Genomic DNA, 21,163 nt, shown 5'->3' on the forward strand with positions numbered 1-21,163 from the left:
CGTGGAGGAGGTGACGGACCCCGACCTGGTGCTGCACAACCTGCTGCGAAACGCGCTGCTGGGTGTCAGCGGCGCCGGCCCGCCCCGCAGGAACACTGAGCTCGTCAAAGTCATGGGCCTCTCCAACTACCACTGCAAGCTCCTGGCCCCCATCCTGGCCCGCTACGGTATGGATAAGCAAACTGGCAAAGCCAAGCTCCTCACGGAGATGAACCAGGGAGACATCTTTGACTGCTCCCTCTTGGGCGACCGCGCCTTCCTCATTGAGCCGGAGCACGTTGAAACCATCGGTTACGGAAAAGACCGCTCTGGCAGCCTCATCTACCTGCACGACACCCTGGAAGACATCAAGAAGGCCAACAACAGTCAGGAGTGCCTCATTCCTGTCCATGTGGATGGAGATGGCCACTGCCTCGTCCACGCAGTCTCGCGGGCGCTGGTTGGCAGGGAACTGTTCTGGCATGCTCTGCGAGAGAATCTGAAGAAGCATTTTGAGGAGAACCTGAGTCACTACAAAGCGCTTTTCCATGACTTTATTGATGCAGCGGAGTGGGAGGACATTATCAACGAATGTGACCCTTTGTTTGTTCCTCCAGAAGGTGTGCCAATGGGCCTTAGGAATATTCACATCTTTGGTCTGGCCAACGTGCTTCACCGGCCTATCATCCTGTTAGACTCCTTGAGCGGAATGCGAAGCTCCGGAGATTATTCAGCGACGTTCCTCCCTGGTCTGGTACCTCTAGAAAAATGCATGGGAAAAGACGGCATGTTGAACAAGCCGATCTGCATTGCATGGAGTAGCTCAGGACGTAACCATTATATTCCTCTAGTTGGAATAAAAGGTGCTGCTTTACCTAAACTGCCTAGGAAGCTACTTCCTAAAGCCTGGGGAGTTCCTCAAGACCTCATCAAAAAGTACATCAAGTTAGAGGAGGACGGTGGTTGTGTTATTGGAGGAGACAGAAGTTTGCAAGATAAGTACTTGATGAGGCTCGTTGCTGCAATGGAGGAGGTTTTCATGAGTAAACACGGTATCCATCCCAGCCTTGTAGCCGACGTACATCAGTATTTCTACAGAAGGACTGGTGTAATAGGAGTCCAGCCTGAAGAAGTCACTGCAGCTGCCAAAAAAGCAGTGATGGACAACCGCCTTCACAGGTGCCTCATCTGCGGGGCCCTTTCAGAGCATCACGTTCCTCCAGAGTGGCTGGCTCCTGGGGGGAAACTCTATAACCTGGCAAAAAGTACCCATGGCCAACTAAGGCCTGACAAAAATTATAGTTTTCCCCTGAACAGTTTGGTGTGTTCTTACAACCCGACAAAGGATGTGCTGGTACCAGACTATAGCCTGAGTAGTTTGACTGCTTGTAACTGGTGTCATGGTAACTTAGTGCGTCGTGTCAGAGAAGATGGATCTGTTTCATATTTGGATGGAGACAGAACTAATACTAGGTCTACAGGTGGCAAATGTGGCTGTGGATTCAAGCACTACTGGGAAGGTAAAGAATACGATAATCTCCCTGAAGCTTTTCCTATTACTCTAGAGTGGGGTGGAAGAGTGGTGAGAGAGACAGTCTACTGGTTCCAGTATGAAAGTGACACATCTCTGAACAGCAATGTGTATGACGTCGCCATGAAACTTGTAACCAAGCACTTCCCTGGTGAATTTGGTAGTGAGATTCTTGTTCAGAAAGTTGTCAACACAATATTGCATCAAACGGCCAAAAAGAACCCTGATGATTATACCCCTGTAAATATAGATGGTGCTCACGCCCAAAGAGCTGATGATGTACAGCAAGGACAAGAGTTAGAGTCGCAACTTCCAACCAAAATTATTTTGACTGGACAGAAGGCAAAAACTTTGCACAAGGAGGAGTTGAATATGAGCAAAGCTGAAAGAACTGTTCAGCAGAACATTGCAGATCAGGCTTCCGTAATGCAAAAACGGAAAAGCGAAAAATTGAAACAAGAGCATAAAGGGCAGCCGAGGACTGCTTCTCCTGGGGCTGTTCGTGAGGGGCCATCGTCTGCACCTGCTACACCAACAAAAACCCCGTATTCTCCAACGTCTACGAAAGAAAAGAAAATTCGAATAACCACAAATGATGGAAGGCAGTCAATGCTTACCCTAAAGTGCACTACCACCTTCTTGGAACTACAAGAAAGCATAGCGAGAGAATTTAATATTCCTCCGTATTTGCAATGTATTCGCTATGGCTTTCCTCCTAAAGAGCTTCTGCCTCCCAAAGAAGGCATGGAAAACGAGCCTGTTCCTTTGCAGCACGGTGACAGGATTGCAATAGAAATCCTGAAAGGTAAGGAGGAAAGCAGGCAGTCTGCTTCAGCGCACTCGGCCCATGCTGTGAAGCATGAAGATGTTGCTGTGACCAGTAAAATCTCGTCGAAGGAACTGCAAGAGCAAGTCGATAAGGAGATGTATTCTCTGTGTCTTCTGGCAACACTAATGGGTAAGGCTAACTTGCAGTTATACTTTAAAATTGTATTTTTAAGCAGAAGGTAACATTTTACAAACTGTAGTTACATACATGTCTTTTTTTTTTTTTTTTTTTTTCCTTTTCTGTAACCATGGAGAAGGTTAGTTCCTTTATTAGAAGAACAATTTAACGTGCTGTCAGTGGTTTGTTGAGTGTTGTGACTTCTAAAATTGTGTATATGAGAGACTTGTTCTTTCTTTGCTGTAAAGTCCTCTTTTAAAAATTGCTGTTTAGAAGTTGTTGCGTTTCCTCCTCTGTCTCTGTTTTTCCTCTCACTAGGCACACATCTGATGTTTGTGTGTGCGTGAGCTACATGCTCTCCTTTTTTTTCCTACATCTCCCTCAGGTTTCAGGAAATAAATTGAGAGCAGAGGTGAGAAGGGGACGTTGAATGTCTGCTCACTGGAAGTTTGAGGACCAAATTGTCACCTTTGTAGTGATAAAGTCCTGGCATTTCTCCCCACAGGGAGTTGTGTGGGTTTAAGCAAATCAACATAACATCATACCCTTAGCTAATCTGCTAATTTTAAGTGAAGATCTGTTTTTTTAAAGAGCTGTGAGCTGTGAAAAGAATTATTTCATAATGCAAGCAGAGGAGAAACTGAAAGAAGCTAAACACAGATTTGAATCCCAAAGGTGGACATAGGGTTGCGAAGCTATGCTTATAAATTGTCAGTTGTGTAAATGTCTGGTAAATCTGACTAACTGTTAATAATTCAAGATGAAAGGACTTTTCTCAGGTGCCTGTGGTTTTTATTTTCATATTTGTATTTAGGAGACATGGACCTTCTTTTGTGTACTTTCTTCATCAGGTTTTACAGTTCTTGCTGCTTACTGGCAGGAAGTAAAACAGTAATTATCATACATTTAGCTCTATGAACCAGTCGAATACTAATGTTTACAGGGTTTTTTTTGTGGGAGCCTTCTCTTTCGCTGGAGGGATTTGGTGTGGCTAAAGCATGTGATGTTTGAGAAACGAAACAATTACATAATCCCAGAGTGGTATGTCAGAAGTTCATCGTGCAGAACTTTGATTCTTTTCCAAGCCTGATTATTTACTCCCATGTCTCTGCAAGATAGCATGCTGAATCACTAGCCACCTTGTCACACTGACATTTACACCACGGTTCCAAAGTGCAGGAAAAGGTTTCGTTTAAAAGCTGTCTTAATTTTGAGATGAAGCTTGAAAGAGTGCTTTACTGTTTTCAGGAAGTACTCCTGAAAATGTAGTTACTGCCTTACTTTTAAAGCACTTCTGAGTTTTTTTGTATCTCAGTGACTTTAGCATTAAAGTGTCTCTTTTTTTTTTTTTTTACAAGTATTTATCAATAAACTGTGAGCTGACCTTGTATTCAAGAATCAATTTTTGTCTTTGAGTCTCATTGCTGTCAGACTCTGCTTTCAAAGCACAGGTTAGAATAGAATTTACCTCACCCTTCTCTGACTGCATCCATTTTGCATTACTAATAGAAGTAAAAGTGTCAGCAAATGATAAACCTACAAGTTACAACAACTTATGCAGCTACTGAATAAGATGCTATTTTTATATAATCACTTTTCTCATCAGGGCTTCCTTTTCCTTCAAAGATACTTTGTGGAAAAAATCTGGACTGTTGACTACTTATGATTGTGATTTCTCAGGGGGGAAACAAACTCTAAGAAACTTTTTAAGTCCTTGAACTTAAGAGTGTTGGGGTGACAGTTGTTCAAGGTGGTATATTGAGCCTTTCTGGGACAAGAAGCCTCAGTGTTTCTCAGTTATGTTTCTGTACTGTTAAAAACCAATGCTGCAAAGTTCTGAGAGTCATCTTATCCTGCATGCTCTTGCTGTAACTTTGTTCTGCTAAAAGCATTCATCTAATATGGTCAGATTAAAATGTGTAGAGGGGAGATGGTATCGAAATAACTCTGAGCCAGACACGCTTTGCTGCTGGTTTTTTTTCCCCAATGCCCATAAGTGAAAGTGTATCTTCAAACATCCATAACGATTCATTCTGGATGCTTAAAAGCTTTTTTTTTCCCCTCCCCTTACAGGGTCTCCTGTAGGCTGACTTGGTGCTCTTCTCTCCTATGTCAGTTACTAGAATTTTTCTTTTCTGGTCTCAGTGAGTTAACTTACTAAAATTTTAGACCACATTCTTTAATTGTTATGTATATAACTTAAAAATAAGCCTTGGGAAATTAGATACTGTAATTTCTGGACAACTTAGCTTTAAAAAAAACATGCATAATATGTTTTCTCCCCTATTTTTGTTTAGCTCAAAACACAGAATTCTGTAAGGAAATGACTAAAGGAATGTTAATTCTACATTAACATAGTTAAAGCATTACATTTTTAAACTGGTTTTATAGGCACCCATGCAGAAGCACTCTGGATACATGCAAGCCAAGTATGAATCTATTTGACTGGTTTGGTTTGCATTGATGAATTTGTCAGTGCACAAGAAGTCAAAATATCCAGGTTTAAATTAAATGTATTCATTAATACCAGGATTTGCTCGAGTTTAAACAGCTTGTTTTTAAGCCTACTGTAGTTCCCTGTAACCTATGTTTATCAACTGAGCTTTCAATTTGTTTTGCACTTCTGTGTGTCCTCTCTGCTGTATGAGGTGATGGTCTTGGGCTTCCACTGGCATAGGTTAGTCTGCACCTGCTCTTTTTCAGCAGCGTATGAGGCATGCCTGTGGGTATCATAGTCTTCATCTGTTGCCATACCTTAATGTTGTGGGGCTGAGGTCTGGTCTGAGGGAGCATGTACTGGAGTGGGAACAGCACAGAGAATATCATCTCTTTGATAAATGTAGTGTCTTGAGGGAGTTCTTAATCTAACTAAATGATAGCCAAACTAACTTGTGACCTATAAACATCTTACTATTATGGTAAACAAAACCAAAACAAACAGTAAAACCCAGCTAGCAACAAAAATGTGCAAACCTCAAATGTAGTTCAGTTGAATCACACACACACTAGTTCCTCTGATCTGGGAAAGTCCAGTTGTAATTGTCCTTTTTTTCGGTGTTCCAATCTGAAATCTCTTTATCAAAACAGCATAATTAGTTTGTATTTCTTTCAGTGGCTGGTGCTTTTGTTTTGTGAGCCGTGCTCTCCATACTTTTCTGCACGTAGTCCTGGTTAGTGTTGCATAAAAGGCTATCTAAACAACGATGGTGCAAGGCTTGAAAAATCACGCCTGGAGTGAATAGGGAATCTTTCCTTGGAGAATGCTACAAGTGTGTAAAACTGGGCTGCTTCTAAAAGCCTGGCGGTTGTCTTGTGGAAGGGAAGGGAATCCTTCAAATAAGAAGGGAGTGCTAGATGCAGCAGTATGGGAGCCCTTAGTATGGAGTCAGCCATACTGTGTGGCTGCTGGCTGTGGCCTCCCCAGGCTTCTGTGGACTGACAGCTGTAATCTGTTACTTATCGGTGTAGCGGTTACTTTGACTTCTGTGGGCAGTATTTAGACCATCAGGACGGCTTCAGCTTGCTGCTGCTTGGAGGAAAATGAAGAGCCACAGCAGTGATGCTCTGGAGCCTTTGTGTATAGGGATGTATATTTCAAAATGTAAATGAGAACAGGGATGCAGGGTAGCAGCGAACACCTTTTGAAATGGCAAAAATATGAGAGCGAGCGTTACCAGCAGTAACTGTCCTCCCTCCATGCAGCTGTTTGAAGAAGAGGGGAAAGCTAGTGGCAATAGTGGGGAGGAAAAGAGAATGCTCCTTTTACTTTTTTTTCTTTAATGGGTCTTTGAGAGCTGGAGAGGAGCTTCACATTTATTAGCAAGTCAGTAGAGAAGAGTTGCCAGGTTAAAGTCTAAAGACAAGACCTTCTTCAGTAGATCATGGAAAATAAGAAAGATGAGTAGTTGGTTTTACTTGGACGTTCTTGCTAGGAAGCAAAGGTCAAATCTGTGAGCTTGATGTGCAAATGAATGCAAGGAACCAGAGCATATATGGTTCAAGGGAACGCATTTAAAATTAATCAAATTATATAGGTCTCCTGTCTTTAAAATTTCTAAAGACAAAACATGACGAAGATGCACTGTACCTTTTTATAGAAAATGGGGACTTGAATAACACCTGAAGTGGGGAGGTGGGTGACAGAATCCTTCTGGTGGGGGGACAGATCAGCAGGGGACCGTACGGAGTCCCGTGCCTGTCGGGGAAGGGAAACAGAAAAGTCGGAGAGTCACTTGAAGGATTTCAGAGTGTAATGTACCACATAATGCCACTGTCATGAGGGTGAAATGTTTTTTTTACCTGAGGTGGGTAGGATAGAAGAATAGCCACAGTTACCTTGTGGGATACGTAGTAAAGAAATGCAAGGAGGCATTTAGATGTGCCCCGTATTCAGTAAGTGGATGGTATGAAAAGTAACTTTTTACTTTTATTTTGCTCTTAACAGCAAGCAAAGAAATATCGGTGGGTAATATTTTACAGCCTCACACATTTCTATTCCAAGCAGTAAGTGCATCCAGTTAACTTCACTTGATGAGTTCCATTCTCCAATTTTAAGAGAAAGTTGAGAGATGTGGTTATTGGGATTTTGATGCCTAAAGAAGGGTGCGATTTCTATTTAAAGTATCTCAGTACATTCCCTGAATGTTTGCTATGAAGCATTTTTTTCTGAAAATGTATATGTGCAGTAGTTGTTTCTGCATCGGGAGAATGGAATGTATCAGTGCTTTTTGTTTGCACTACTTTGACAGCTACATCACACGTCACTTCTCTGAAGCAGGTAAGTGGTTAGCAAAATGAGGAAAAGGGGGTATAGGTAAAAATGCAGATATGAACTGATTTAGCACGTCCTGTTAGGTCACTGGTATTCTGTTACTGTAACACAATTTTTCTGTTCTTCATATTCCTTTCCTTACATAGTCTAGTTTTTTTTTTCTTTTTTCTCTCATGGCATTTAAAGTTGTAGCATTTCAGTGCCATTTATGGCATCCTTGAGAAATACCAGTTCCGTGGGACTGCTGGGGCCTCACAGTTGGTATTTTGTTTCTAACGAAAAGCAAGGTATGGACACAGCTTCTACGCAGCTGCCTGTGTGGACATTTGTATCTCAGCTACAGTAGAAAGTCTGCTGCATGGCAGCTGTGAAGTTGAGATCCGATTTTTGAGAAGGTGTAGGGATATAGAATTGAGGTTTTAATGTGCAAGGGAATGTGCTTGAATTTTGGAAGTGTGTTATTCATTTCCTAGTTTTATGTTGAAAGCATGGGTAGGAGGGGAATGGAGACTCGTTTAGGGCCTGGCAAAGAACCAGGAGCTGCAGCTTGGATCAAGTAAAATTTGGGAACCTTTGTACTAGAACATGTAGGATATTTGACTGCAGACGGTGGTATATTTTCCTGAAAGTTTCTCAATGTCCTGGGCTCCTGTTCTGTAAATTTGCAATAGAAATTCAAATTCTTAATTGCATGAAGAGTCAAGATTCAGCTTTTAATTAAAAGAGTTACATTTTCATCCATTGTCTATAATGTTGAAATAAGACTGTTTAATCCTAATAATTATGTTTGATTTTTACAGGAGAAGATGTTTGGTCTTATGCTAAGGGGCTTCCTCAGTTGTTTCAGCAGGGCGGAGTATTCTACAGCATAATGAAGAAAACCACAGGTATTTTTTGATTTTATTTTTATCCCTTCCTTCCTCTGTTTTCAAATCTTTAAAACTGTAAACTGGTATTGAGTTGCTTGAAAGCTTAAATATATTATTACTTTATTACCATAGTACATTTTCATAATATTGTAGAACTCCTTATGCTCCCTCAGAGAGCCTAAGACTAGGGAATCTGTCTAAGACTAGTTCATTCAAGTTAAATCTCTTCTTTTCTGAGATTTTCTCTAAAACCATACATCTCGATTTAAACTTCCTGAATTGTACAAACAACTTCAATAAGTCAACTAAGTCAACTGTTTGTTTTGGGGTTTTGTTGCCCCCCCCCCCCCCCCCCCCCCGAAAGATCAGACAAGGAGAAGATCATAGGACCTATTCCTGTTATACTTCAAAACACTTACTGGATAAGCAGTTATCTTTCTAGTGTGCTTTTTTAGTAGATATTTTATACGGGGTATTGCATGTTTTAAATTTAAATGGTTGGTTAAATTTGTCTTTCATATTCCTAAGACTGTTGTTCCAAAGCAAAGCTATCCATCCCCTTCTTGCATTGATAACTGTTTAATCTTGGGCTATGTGCAGAATAACCAAGCAAATAGTTAAGAGTATATTTGACTTTTAGACGGTTTTACAAATACTACCTACAAAGATGAACATCTGTTTCTTTAGAGAAGAAAGTACTATTCAGTTGTTTTCTCTCATTTAAAGTTTATTTTCTTATTGAAGTCTGTGCATTCATAGTTTAGCTCTTGTGGTTTCACCTACAATAATGATTCCTTTGCTGCTTTCTTACTGTTTGATTTCTTCTAAGGCACTTTTAACAAGCTTAACTTAATCTTGATTATTTCTAGAAACAGGTATTTTACCACGTAATTTCTGTTCTGTTTGCAGTAATTAAAATGCGTGGTATACTCGATACCACTACCTCTCACTGAATTATTAGCCTGGGTAATAGAATTAGCATGCAAGTGTCTTACAGCAGATTTGTTTCCTTTTAGTTTTCTTTCTTTTGCTATGCTAGTATAGTAAAGACTGGTGTATTGTTTGTGGCAAGTGAATTAGCTTAAACAGTACCTGATGGAAAGGACATTTTGGACTGATTAATGACTAGCCAGAGTTGAGAACCTGAAATGAATCCAGGGGTTCTTAACACAGCTGGTCATTAACTCACGGAAAATGCTTGACCTAAAAGTCACTTCTGCCAACTGACAATGTAAGAACTAAGGCTGTAGGAGATGATATTCTGTATTTGAACATTATTGCATTTCTGTGTGTGCAGGTATTTTACACTACCTTGGTAGGCAAAATTACTATTTCAGCGTTAACATACTTGTATGATTTAACGTTTTATGGACTACTAAATTTCCACATTAAACAATTGCAGCGTGCAATCATCTATTTTTTTTCACTTAAGCTCCTTACCTATTTGTAATATTTTAGTTAATGTAATAATGCAACTATTATACTAGACATTTGGAACAAAGCTTTCTGTCAAGTCTAGGTACTGTTAATCAACTGAAATTTGATTTAGTAGATCTTGTTTAAGATCTTATTTTGAGATTTCAAGATTGCATTTTCAGAGGCAGTTTTGATCTATCATAGAAGCTGTTATAGTTCTCTTTTGCAAATGAAGGTTGAGCTGGTAAATTAATTAAATTAAAGTTCTTCAGGCTAAGTTAGACAGATAGGTGTTTGGGGTTAAATTTTGCTCTGTGTGTGCTTTGGCTATTTGGTTGTTGGTTCCCATGGATATGTAAAGAAAGGAGCCATGTGTCTCAAAATAAAATCTCATCCATAGATTCTCCGCAACAGTAAAAGCGTGTGAATCAGAACCTGTGGAGCATGAGTGAGATTGGTCAGTTGGTTCATCGGTACAAAACCGGTTTAATAACGTTTCAGATTGAGTGACCTTTTTAATTGATGCCCAGAGTACTTTTTTGACTGTGTTGTATTTGGTAACGCAGAAATAGGATTTTCCTGTTGCGTTTCTTGCCTTCTGAATAATTTCTGGTATTTTTCTTCAAGAATTGTAAGAGAATATGGGGGAAAATCACATTAATTTACCTGGCAGTTTTTAAAAAGTGAGTTTTTCATTGTAGCTCTCCTTGCATAGCTGATAGAACTGAAGAGATTTGTTGCAACCAAGTTTTAATCTGCAGATAGCTTTTAACTCACAGAAAACCATTGTCACTAAAGTGATGCCTTACTGTTTTTTCCTGTATGGTAAAACACAACCTGTATGGGACAGAGTTGAAAGAGTTATTTTGTATTTTATGATGATAAACTGAAAAACCCAATGTTGCCCATTTTTGACACAGAGCAGCCTCAGAACTAAAATTTGCCTAGTGAACTCTCAGTTTTAGCAGATTGGTCAAGTTGTAAGTGGGACAATGAAACAAACAGCAGGTCAAAAATATTATGCCTCATGTTTGTTTTGTAAAGGTTAATAGTTATAATCTCCAGGACTACTAAACATAGTAAGCTTGAAACACTTTTGTTTATCTAGCAACACTTCCTCTCTGAGAAGATGACAAATAGTAAATTTGAAATTCCTCAGGCTTAGCAGCAGTTGTACACTCTGAAATCCTACTACAATTCTAATTAGTATGGAAGTAGTCTTAAATAGTACTTCTCCAAATAGGCAGTGATTTGAAATGTGCTCTTTGGCAGATTTCCAGGGGTTTTTTGTTTGGGTTTTTTGTGGTTTTGGGGCAGGGGGTGGTGGTGGTAGTATTGGGGTTTGGCTTGCTGTGTGTTACTGCAAGCATATACTATTTCTTTAACTTCCGTTATATTAGAACTGCAAGCCCAGCAAGGTTGTTATTTTATCTAGTAATACTACAGCCCTGTCTCTTCATTAAAATCACCATAGAAGGCAGCAGCATCTTAGGGGTATACTGTGGTTGCTATCATATGGCATACAAGCCTAAATTGTTTTTCTCTCACAGTAGCATGTTTCAGTGTGTTAGTTTTTACGTACTTGGTGCAGTAAGTTTAAATACAATAATTACTGTGTTTTCAGAGCATGCCTTAAAATATGTTAGCACTTTGAATAACTTTTTCTATCTTTACAGGTTTGGCTGATGGCAAGCACTGTACTTTTCCACATCTGCCTGGTAAAAACTTTGTGTACAATGCAGCAGAAGACAGATTAGAGCTGTGTGTGGATGCTGCTGGGCACTTTCCTATTGGTCCTGATGTTGAAGAGTTGGTGAAAGAGGCCTTAAGTCAAGTGCGTGCAGAAGCTACTTCAAGAAGCAGGGAAGCAAGTCCTTCACACGGAATGCTGAAGCTGGGTAGTGGTGGAGTAGTGAAAAAGAAATCTGAACAACTGCATAACATAACTGCATTTCAAGGAAAGGGCCATTCCCTAGGAACTGCATCTAGTAGTCAACAACACGATCAAAGAGCCAGGGAAACACCACTTTTAAGAAAGCATAGCACAGAAACGGACTTCAGTCCTTCTGCTAAAATTGAGCCTTCTGTATTCACAACTGCTTCTGGTAACAGTGAGCTTATCCGAATTGCTCCAGGAGTTGTGACAATGAGAGACAGCAGGCAGCTTGACCCTACTTTGATTGAGGCACAGAGAAAAAAGTTGCAGGAAATGGTCTCTTCCATTCAGGCTTCAATGGATAGACATTTGCGGGATCAGAATACAGAGCAGTCAGCATCAGTTGATCTATCTCAAAGAAAAGTAGAGGCAGTGAGTTCAACTGCTAAAACTGGGAGCTTTCAGGCTGGCTTACCTGAACAGTTTTCTGCACCAGGTGGTACTGAACACTTGAATACCGAATCAACTGATGGTAACATGGTGAATTCTGTGGGAACAACATTCCCTGCAAGGTCTAAAGCACAAAAGGGAAATTCTGTTGAGGAGCTTGAGGAGATGGATAGTCAAGATGCAGGAATCACTAATGCAACTGAGCCAATGGATCACTCTTGATAGGTTAAAATCTAATAAGGGTAGAAGAAATTACTGTTCAAATGTAATGTTTATTGGCTGGGCCACAAAAAGTGATTAGTTATTAAATCTTGTATGTATGTCAAAGATTATATCATCTTATTCAGTGCATGATAAGCAAGTGTGTGATTGGCAATAGCTTTCAATATTACCATACTGCTGCCCAGGCTGGCTCTGTTACCTGTAAATTAGTTATTAGGAAATGCACTGAGATGAATATCTGCTGTAAATGTGGGTTCTTGAAAATTCTTTGTAATTTTTAATTCCTTAAAAGTCTTAAAGTTTAAGCCCATGCAAGGTTCTTACCGTGCTAGTTTAAGGTTACTGGAAAGGCTAGAACAGGCAAAACTAGAAATGTGACAAAGTTAATCCTGTCCCACGTACTTAATTCCACTCAAAAATACACTATAAACATGAATTATACATACATTTCAAAAAGCAACTGAAACTAAACTTCTGCTAAATTTGATAATGCAGCATATACAGTACTTCTACATTGTGCTGGCACTTCCTCCAATTTAAAAACTTTCTCATTCAGCTGTATACGCTTGTCAGAAATCTTGGAGTAAGTGTACCTTTAGTAAACTCTCTAATTTCTGCATATAGTCAGTTTAAGCAAGTTAGAAAAAAGGCTACTTGGTGAATGATGAAGATAAAGTGAATGTGGTGTGGTTATGCATGGCTGTCAGAGCCAACACAACCATTTTGGTGCTCTGTTAGTAAGTGATAGCATGTTTTTATTTCCTCCCAAATACCTAGCGGGTCAGATGTTGTGCAATGTTTAATACAACTACAGGAGAGAGGGAGTTGGCAGTTCCAAGGAACAACAAATGTTCAATGGCAAATCCATTTCTTCTAAAAGACCTTGATCACTAGCATTGGTTAGTAATGGCAAAAATAAGTAACAGCTGTCTTCTTCAAAGCAAATTAACAATTTATTGGAAGAAAATGACTAACATACATTATCTTAAAGTGTTCAGCAGTGATAATTGAGCTTTTGGAAGCACACTGTTTACTCCATGGAAACAAGGAATACATGCTGTTTCAGTGTCTATAAAGACTTCCCACCTCTATTAGCCTCACTTCAGTCTGTGATGCAGATTTCCCTGCATCGGTGATAATATAGCTGGTATCCACTTAAGTAGCGTGTTCATCGGACCTGCAGTGCTAGTTCTTAAGAAGCAGCCGTTGCGCTTGCTCCCTAAGGGTGGAATGTGTATCTGATACTGCACTTTGCTTCCTATCTTCATAGTCATATTTAAGTGCACTATTGTTGCTTCCTCTAATGGTAAAATAACATTGAATGGATGAAAGATGTTAATACAGCTTCAAAGGAATTAAGAGCATTTAAATATTGAAGTCTGTGTTTGTGCACATGTGGGTTTTTACCAGTTCACAAATGTTGTTTGTATTGTATACGTTTGTATTCAGAAAAGTCTCCTCACTTTTTACATTTCTAATCACTTAAACAGTTCTAAGCATTAGTATGATAAGATGTCCCAGGAGGGAGGATTTATTTTTGTATGTAAAAAGTAACTGAAGCAAGTCACTTAAAGAATAGCCCCTGTTTTGTCAAAGTGAATTAAAATGCCTCTGTTGGTTAACTTTTTACGTAGAGGGAATAAATGTTCTGATTTAGTACACTACTTATAGCTAATAAATAAGAATCACCTTTTCATAAATGAAATGAAAAAAAATTTAAGATCTCAAATTGCTAACCCCTAAGTTAGCAATTTGGAAGCTTGGAATGTATGAAGTAACTTGGCTCACCAGAACTGACCTTGCTGATGCACTGATTAACTGGCAGGGCTTGTTCAATGAGAAACAGGATGCACATGCAGCAGCTGGAAGCCTGCCATGACTTCTGAAAACATTTAGTCTCCCATGAATCAGTCTAGCTGTCTGAAGGCTACTTCTATATAGAAAATGTTGAGTAGAGGCTTGTGCTTTGTCATAGTGTGAGGTTTAGAAAAGTATAGCAGTGGCATGTTCCTGGGAAGGAGTTTAAGTCAGGAGAGGCTAAGGGGGAGGAATCTCCTGGATCTCTTCCATTTTAGACAAGGTAGCTATAACTTAGATATTTTTAACCTTTTCTTTAGAAAAAGAAGTCTTCCTCAGCTGAAAAAAACACAGGCAGTGTATATGAGAGAATTTTAAGTTTGAAATTAATTGAAATATTTATTGCACATCATCTTTATTTCAAGGGAAGTTGCTTACTTCTTTCATGCCTTTCTGGTAAGACTACAGAATTTTGTGTGCCTTTTACTGTGTAAAGAGGAAGGCTTGGTTTAATTTTGACACACTTCCCATTTCAGCAGTAATTTGACATTTTCCTTCTTATCTAAATAGAAATAGACACAGATAATAGCTCTGTTTGACTCACCCTTAGTGTCATCTCGGGTCCACTCAAGTCATGTAGGTAGAACTCTCCACTTCCTAAAACAAAATGGTCTCAAAAAGGAATGGCAAAAAGGTGTCGAAATCACAAGATCCGCTGATGTGAATTTCTCTGGTGTAAAGCAGGATTGTGCATATTTCTTTGCAGTGTTCTTATTTCACGTAGCTTTCTCATGCATTTAAATATCGGTGTTTCTGAGAAAGACGGCTTTTGATAACTCTCAAGTGAAGCTAAACTTCATCTACGTGCCGGTGAGATGTGTAACTGTACAGGAGAAGTGAAATAAAGAACACTGAAGTGTAAGTTTGAACAGATGTTTCATTTGCTTGCTAGCAGTGGGTGCAAATGTAAGTTGAGGCACATCTGTGTGCCTGTCTTAGGAGCACCCATGTGCTTGTTTGATTTCCCTGTTAGGGTCAGGAAAATGGTGGTGGGGTACAAGGGCAGGGAAGATGTTGACTGATTATGGATGCAAAGCCCTATCAGCGGGACTTCTCAAATGGCGTGAAGAGTGTCCCTTTCTCAGCAAGCCCCTGATGTCTTGCTACTGAATTGCCTCTGGACTCAGGCTGTGGTTCTAAATTATTTTGGAGTACCTGCCTTGATTAATTTCTTGCCTAGGGGCCAACCACCTCCTATGCAGTGTCTCATGGCAAAGACGACTTAAGTTATTTGAAAATCCTAAACTTTACTATGGCTTAATATGCATAACCTAAATGAGAGATGACTACTGAAAATACAGGCCCAGTAAAAAAAAAAAAAAAAAGCGCATGAACTGGATTGCTGATGAGCATATGGGAAACCTCAGGAGAATGGATCAGTTTTCCAGGCAAATGTGAGATTTTTATTACTTCAAATGGCTGGCTGCTTAGTAAGAGTGACTCTTTGATACTGCTGTTCCTCTGTGAATTGTTTGCATTTCAGTGAGGGAAAACAAATAGCAGCTTTTCAAAGGAAATCACATACATATAATTGGGATGTCTTCACTGATACAGTCACAAACCAGCAATGTATATTGTTGGTTCTGTGAATCCCGTGGAGTTTACCAGTCTCCTGAGAGATAGAAAACGTGAGCTAGACGTTGCCTCTGACGGAATGCTCTAGCAGTGTCACAGAGGCACAGTGCCACCAGGCTGTATGCTAACAACCCTGTACAGCAGGCATACTTCCAAGACCAAATTGCTTAATTTACAGTCTTTCAAAAAGTAGACTCTAGTGTCACTGTCACAAGGTTAGCAGAGTTGCTTGCTGCTTTTTCAATGCGCTGAAAACGCCAGGTGATAAAGTTCATAGTATGCTTACAATTGGGAGAGCGATGCTTGATCTGAAATGTATGAAAAATGAACAATTTAAGAAGATGCCACTGTTATCTCTACATTTGTTTGGCTCCCATTTTCAAATAGCAGAATCTACATGCTTTTGTAAAAAAAAAAATAAAAATAATAAGAAGAAGTTGATCCTTCTGTTAAAAAAACCACAGCAGTAAGTGGTTATTTGTTTTGCTTGTGGATATCAGTTTAGCTTCTTAAATTTGAAGAAGTTGCTTAAGATCTTTAGAATGCAGGATTCCCTCTGAGCCCTTATGCCTGTGGTTGAGCAATAAAAGGTTGAAACAAGAGTGGTATTTTCAGAGTTATTTTACGTTTAATGAGGATTATTGCCAAGAAATGAAAGAGTGCACTTTTAGGAGGGAATGCTATTTAAAATGTATAAATAAGAATTAAAATAGTGTATATATTTAGAAAACAAATCTTTTTAAACAGTAAGTGCTTTACATGTTGAATTAAAAATAAATTAGTATAGAAACTATACCATCTTCACAGTACTGGCTGTTACCCAGCACAGTTTGGTTTGTTTTATTTGTGATTGCTGTACTAATTATATTTGATTTTTTTTATCTGTAATGTAACAATAGTGTATTATAACAGTATATAGTGTACTATACTACACTTCACTGTACAGTATTTGGAATTTTCTTTGATTGCTATATTAAAACTATAAGTTAAAACATCTGCTTTGGTTTTATAAGATGCAACTTTTATCTAGCCTTTCACACATTAGCCTGTTTAATTAACACTGATTTGGCTACAAAATGAAGGAGTGGTAATTATATTGGCTTCTGCATTCTGCATATAAATTGCATTAGACTTGCATACATGAATACTAGTACAGAAGTTGGAAAAACTGGTACGAATCTTAGAAAAGTAAACTCTGATGCCATCCATTTTGCTTTAGTTATGCTTCTGTTTAAAAGAAAATATTTTGAAAGAAAAAGTCTTTATGGAAAAGGTTTTTTTTTTTTGACCTCATACCTGTTCTGAATATTTCATTAAACACATAGGACCTTTGAATTTGAGAGATTTTTAAAACGGGTTTTTATATATTTGAGACCAAAATCTGAGATCTGAATCTTTTTTCAAAGTTGTCACCAAGAAGGTGGTGTAGAAAAATGCTGACCAAGTCACACATGACATTTAAGCTATCTTGCAAACTGTGGTTTGAAACATTGGTCAAAATGTATTTCAAAGCAAAATTTTAATGCATGCATGTCATATGCAAGTATGAATAGTGTCATTTGGAAGAACTCGGCTTTTGAAAATGCGGCAATAGTCAGAGATGAATTTCAGTAGTTGTCAGTATGTTATCTCTGTGCTTTTTCCACCAGCTACATGTGGTACTTTGTTTCAAAAATTGGCTGTAATACTAACTTTTGAGCCTAAAAAGAAGTCATAAAACCCATCTGCAAAACTCTGGTTTACTTCTTCCTGTATTTATTGAAAGGCTTTAATTCAAAGTGTGCTAGCATTAATGCATTATTTAAAGTGATGGGTGTAATGGAGTATATGGAGTTAATTTTGATTGCATGTCATATCATGAAGAATTGAAAATAATCCTTTGGAAGATTTGTATTTCAAAAGCTTAAATGCTTAATGCTAAGCTAGAAATTTACTCATCTTTATTTATTTAGAGACTGTTTATAATCTGAGCCAAGACCAGTACTGAATGTATGAAGCAACCAAGTTACGAGTGCTTTCAAAGTGTTTTCATTTTTTTTTCTGCTATTAATTGTACAGCCTTAATGTCTGTCTAATTTTGTTTACTTTATATTGGAGTTGTTGGATTTGGTTGTGGTTGGTTGGTTTGGTTTTGTTGGGGTTTTTTTTTCTCCTTAGGTGTGTCCGTAGCAAATCTGTTCTAACATCCCTGCAAAACCCCAGCTCCCTGCCAGAACAAGACCCCTCACAACATAATTTTCTCCTAGGATCAGGGTGAGAGTGAACCTTGGATGTTCATCAGCATGCGTAGTGAGTTGTCGAAGGTGCTTTTGGTATTATGAAGAGTCAACTCAAACACATATATTGACTACAAAAGTTAATAGAAACTGTGTCGCTTTGCTTGATGTGGAGTTTATTTTACTGAGGCTTTGATACATGCTGGCTTCTACTGATTTGTGATGTTTTGAATATTTACTATTTAATGATAGCCAAAGAAAAGTAGTAGCGTTTGGATCCATAGTAGACTTGATGGCTAAGCTGACGTTACAGAAACCTGGTTGCCACAACTGATCTGAAATGGGTTTTATCCTGATTTTAGTAACTTGAACAGACGTACGCCGAGTGGCTCTGAACACTTACCAATACTGTCAAAGGCATTAGGCTTCGGCATAACCATTAGGCTTCGGCATAACCATTAGGCTTCGGCATAAGCATGACCTCTGTTGCACTAACTTGCAGACAGTTTAAGAGGCTTCAGAAGAGACTGTTATTCTCTGTTCTGTTAATGAAAGGCATTGATTTGATGATTAAGAGATAGCTGCACAGACTTGTATTTGGACTTTATCCACCTCTGTTTTTTTAAATGACTGCCTAATTGTGTTTTCTGCTGGAAATCATACTTCTAGTGCCTTGTCTTGCTGGTAGCAAATCTAATTTCACTTCTAAAGTGATCCTGTAGATCTGGACTGGGTCTGTGCTGTTTGGAAACTTATATTCAATAAGTACAAAATTAAAAGAAAGATGGCAGGTGGAAGGAAGTTACCAGAAATTAGAAGAAGGTTTAAAAGGTGCTATGGTTCTTATTAGCCAGTAGTCTGTGGAGCCTGGCTGCATGAAATGCACAATAATTTCTTATAAACCTTTAAGGCATGGTTCAAGCAACTTCTTTCAGAATAAGAAAACTTGATTTTATAGGCTATTTTGTCAACTCAGTGTATAAGATTTTTCTTTAAAATGAAGCTTCTTTGAGATTGCCACATTGTTGTACAAATGTAGAGCGATACTTGCCAGACGCTGTCTTCTGATGTTGGACTAGCTTTCCTGTTTGCTTCTCACCTGCCATTTGGACTTAGATACTGAACCATTTTCACCATGGACATTTTTGTAAGCTTGCTGTCCTCTGTTTATAATGCTGATCTTAGAGACAGTAAGAGGCAATAGATAAATGATCCAATTTCACACAAATGAGACAGATAGAAATGAAAACCTTGTTTGATTTCCTCCAAGATCTGTATGTATGGAACAGGAAGGAACGAAGGGAGATTCCTAAGAGAGCAGAGGACTTGTGGGCATATTCAGGGGAGGGAAGACGATGCATACGGATTTATCAATGATTCTAAAAATCACCAAGCAGTTCCGTAGGGCAACCATGTTCCGTGTTGTTCCATCTCTAGGGCGATGAGCTTCAGAAGCTGCAGTGGCTCACTCTAATCTGAGGATTTCCCTGAGGTCCACCTTTCTTTTCTCCTAGGAGGAGCAAAAGCTGCCAAATACATTACTTTTCCACCCAGTGGGAGACAAAGGGATGAGACCTCACCAGTTGTTGCCATGTGATGGAGTAGGGTTTACAGCAGCAAGAAAAAAGCCAAAACACACAGAAAAGGCAAGGGCCTAACTTAAAATTGTGGGGAATGAAATAACTCCTATTTCTAACTATTTGTATGTCCAAATCTGCTCAAGTGTTGCTCAATACGTACCCAAGTCCTACATCTGAATACTGAACATACAAGAAGGATACTTTTCCCCTCACTATGTCTTTCTTAAAATAAGGTCCTTCTTGGCTTCCAAAGACAAGATGCTGGAAATGACAATTATTTTTGCAGACAGCAGGAGGGATGCAGGAAATAAGGGTCAAGAGTAGCTGCCTCCTTTTGCTTTCAAAATAAGAAAATTCAAGGCATGGTACAATGGAAGAACTAAATACCAGTATTTATTTCTTTGCTGCCTCTGTTTCTCCTAGCCTTAACTTCTTCTCTACCCTGCCATATTCACCAACGTTATATTTTTGTTTTCTTCCCTGCATTTGAAGTCAGCTGAGCTAGCCCGTTCCCTTCTTAGTTTGGAAACTTTGAACTATCTCAGGTCTCTAGTAAGCCAGCAGCTGCAAAATCCTGTTACCCATTGTCTACTCTGAATGTAATTTTTTTTTTTTTTTTTTATTTAACATTTTGGATCTTTCTAACCCTAACCCCAAGGTTCTACATTTGAAACTCTCATAAAATCACATCCTTGCACAAGCTCAGAAAATACGTTTGCAGTAACTAAAGGCCTTTCATGGACACTCGTTGCTGACTGCAGCAGTGGAGCCAGGATGGAGGTGTGTGCAGTCTTTTGCATCTGTTAGCGCTCTCCTCTCCTCCTGCTGGAATTCTGCAGGGCGTGGGAGCAACACTGCCTTGGAAAAAAAAAAGAGGTAAACTGCAGTTGTGCAAGCAGCAGAGGCCAGTATCTCTGGGCAATACTGGAAGATTTGTCTCTGTGACTCCTGTTACTGTGTTAGGAGTGGGAAGGAGAGAGTCTGGTTGCTAGTTTGGAAAGCAGGGAATCGGAACGCTATTCTTCTTGTAAAGCGGTTTTTATTTTGGGTTTGGAAAGTCAAGCCAGTGCTTTCCATTTATTACCAGGACACTATCGAACTTGGGCTGTTTGCTTGGATCTAGCTCAGGCTGCTGCTGGGACGCAGTGTCTGCTGCCTGACTACTGTTTTCCCACCGGACCCTTTGGTTGGCTCAGTCTGGCTCCTGCTGCTTTGCAAAGCCCTTGCATTAGGACTAATTGTTTACTCCTGGGGTTGGCAAATCTAAGGATTACGTTGACTTCTGTTGCACTCGTAGTGATTACTTTCTAGGGCATAATTCCAAAACAGCGTGGGAAAAAACGTACTGCTAATACCTGATTAACAGGTGACTTCTAAACGATCTCTTCTGTTTCTGAAGTTGTATGTATGTTTGTGAAAGGAGTAAATCCTTTTTTTTAAAACACTTGCATGCCTGACCAGAACTAGTAAAATTATTCCTCCATGATTTCCAAAATAAACAAATGGTATGTGAGAAATTAGTAAATCTTGTTAATTGAGATTAATATTGTAATCTAATCTTGCAGCAGTATCATTGTTTATTGGGAGAGTTGATAGCGAGATCATAGGTAATATCTGAGTGTAAATTGGGGAATGTAGGGTTTTTTACCCCTTTGATTCAAGGCTGTTCCACTTTTAACCCCTAAAAAATAATCTGTTTGGCTATAAAGTGCCTCATATAAATCAATACCCATGCCACTGAAACCATAGGTGAAGTGGTTGCAGACCAGAAATTTGTCTCTCTGAAGGAGTAGTGTCAGTGTAGCTGCCACTGTACTTGCACAAGCAGATGAGGCGAGGCTTAGGAGTTGGTTTTTAAGTGACAGTGTCCACCAG

The 21,163-nt window shown here is 39.2% G+C and overlaps 1 protein-coding gene across 1 annotated transcript; it reads left to right on the top strand.

The window, feature by feature from the left end:
• Position 1: 1 nt before the first annotated feature.
• On the top strand, positions 2 to 20,150 carry VCPIP1 (valosin containing protein interacting protein 1; the record flags this gene model as incomplete). Its single annotated transcript, XM_009634106.2, has 3 exons — positions 2 to 2,468; positions 8,028 to 8,114; positions 11,189 to 20,150. Coding segments are annotated over 3 exons (3,426 nt in total), but the record flags the coding sequence as incomplete, so codon positions are not given.
• Between the last annotated feature and the right edge of the window lie 1,013 nt (positions 20,151 to 21,163).

The sequence above is a fragment of the Egretta garzetta genome, unplaced genomic scaffold (genome assembly GCF_000687185.1).
Source record: "Egretta garzetta isolate BGI_Z169 unplaced genomic scaffold, ASM68718v1 scaffold132, whole genome shotgun sequence".
Lineage (NCBI taxonomy): Eukaryota > Metazoa > Chordata > Aves > Pelecaniformes > Ardeidae > Egretta > Egretta garzetta.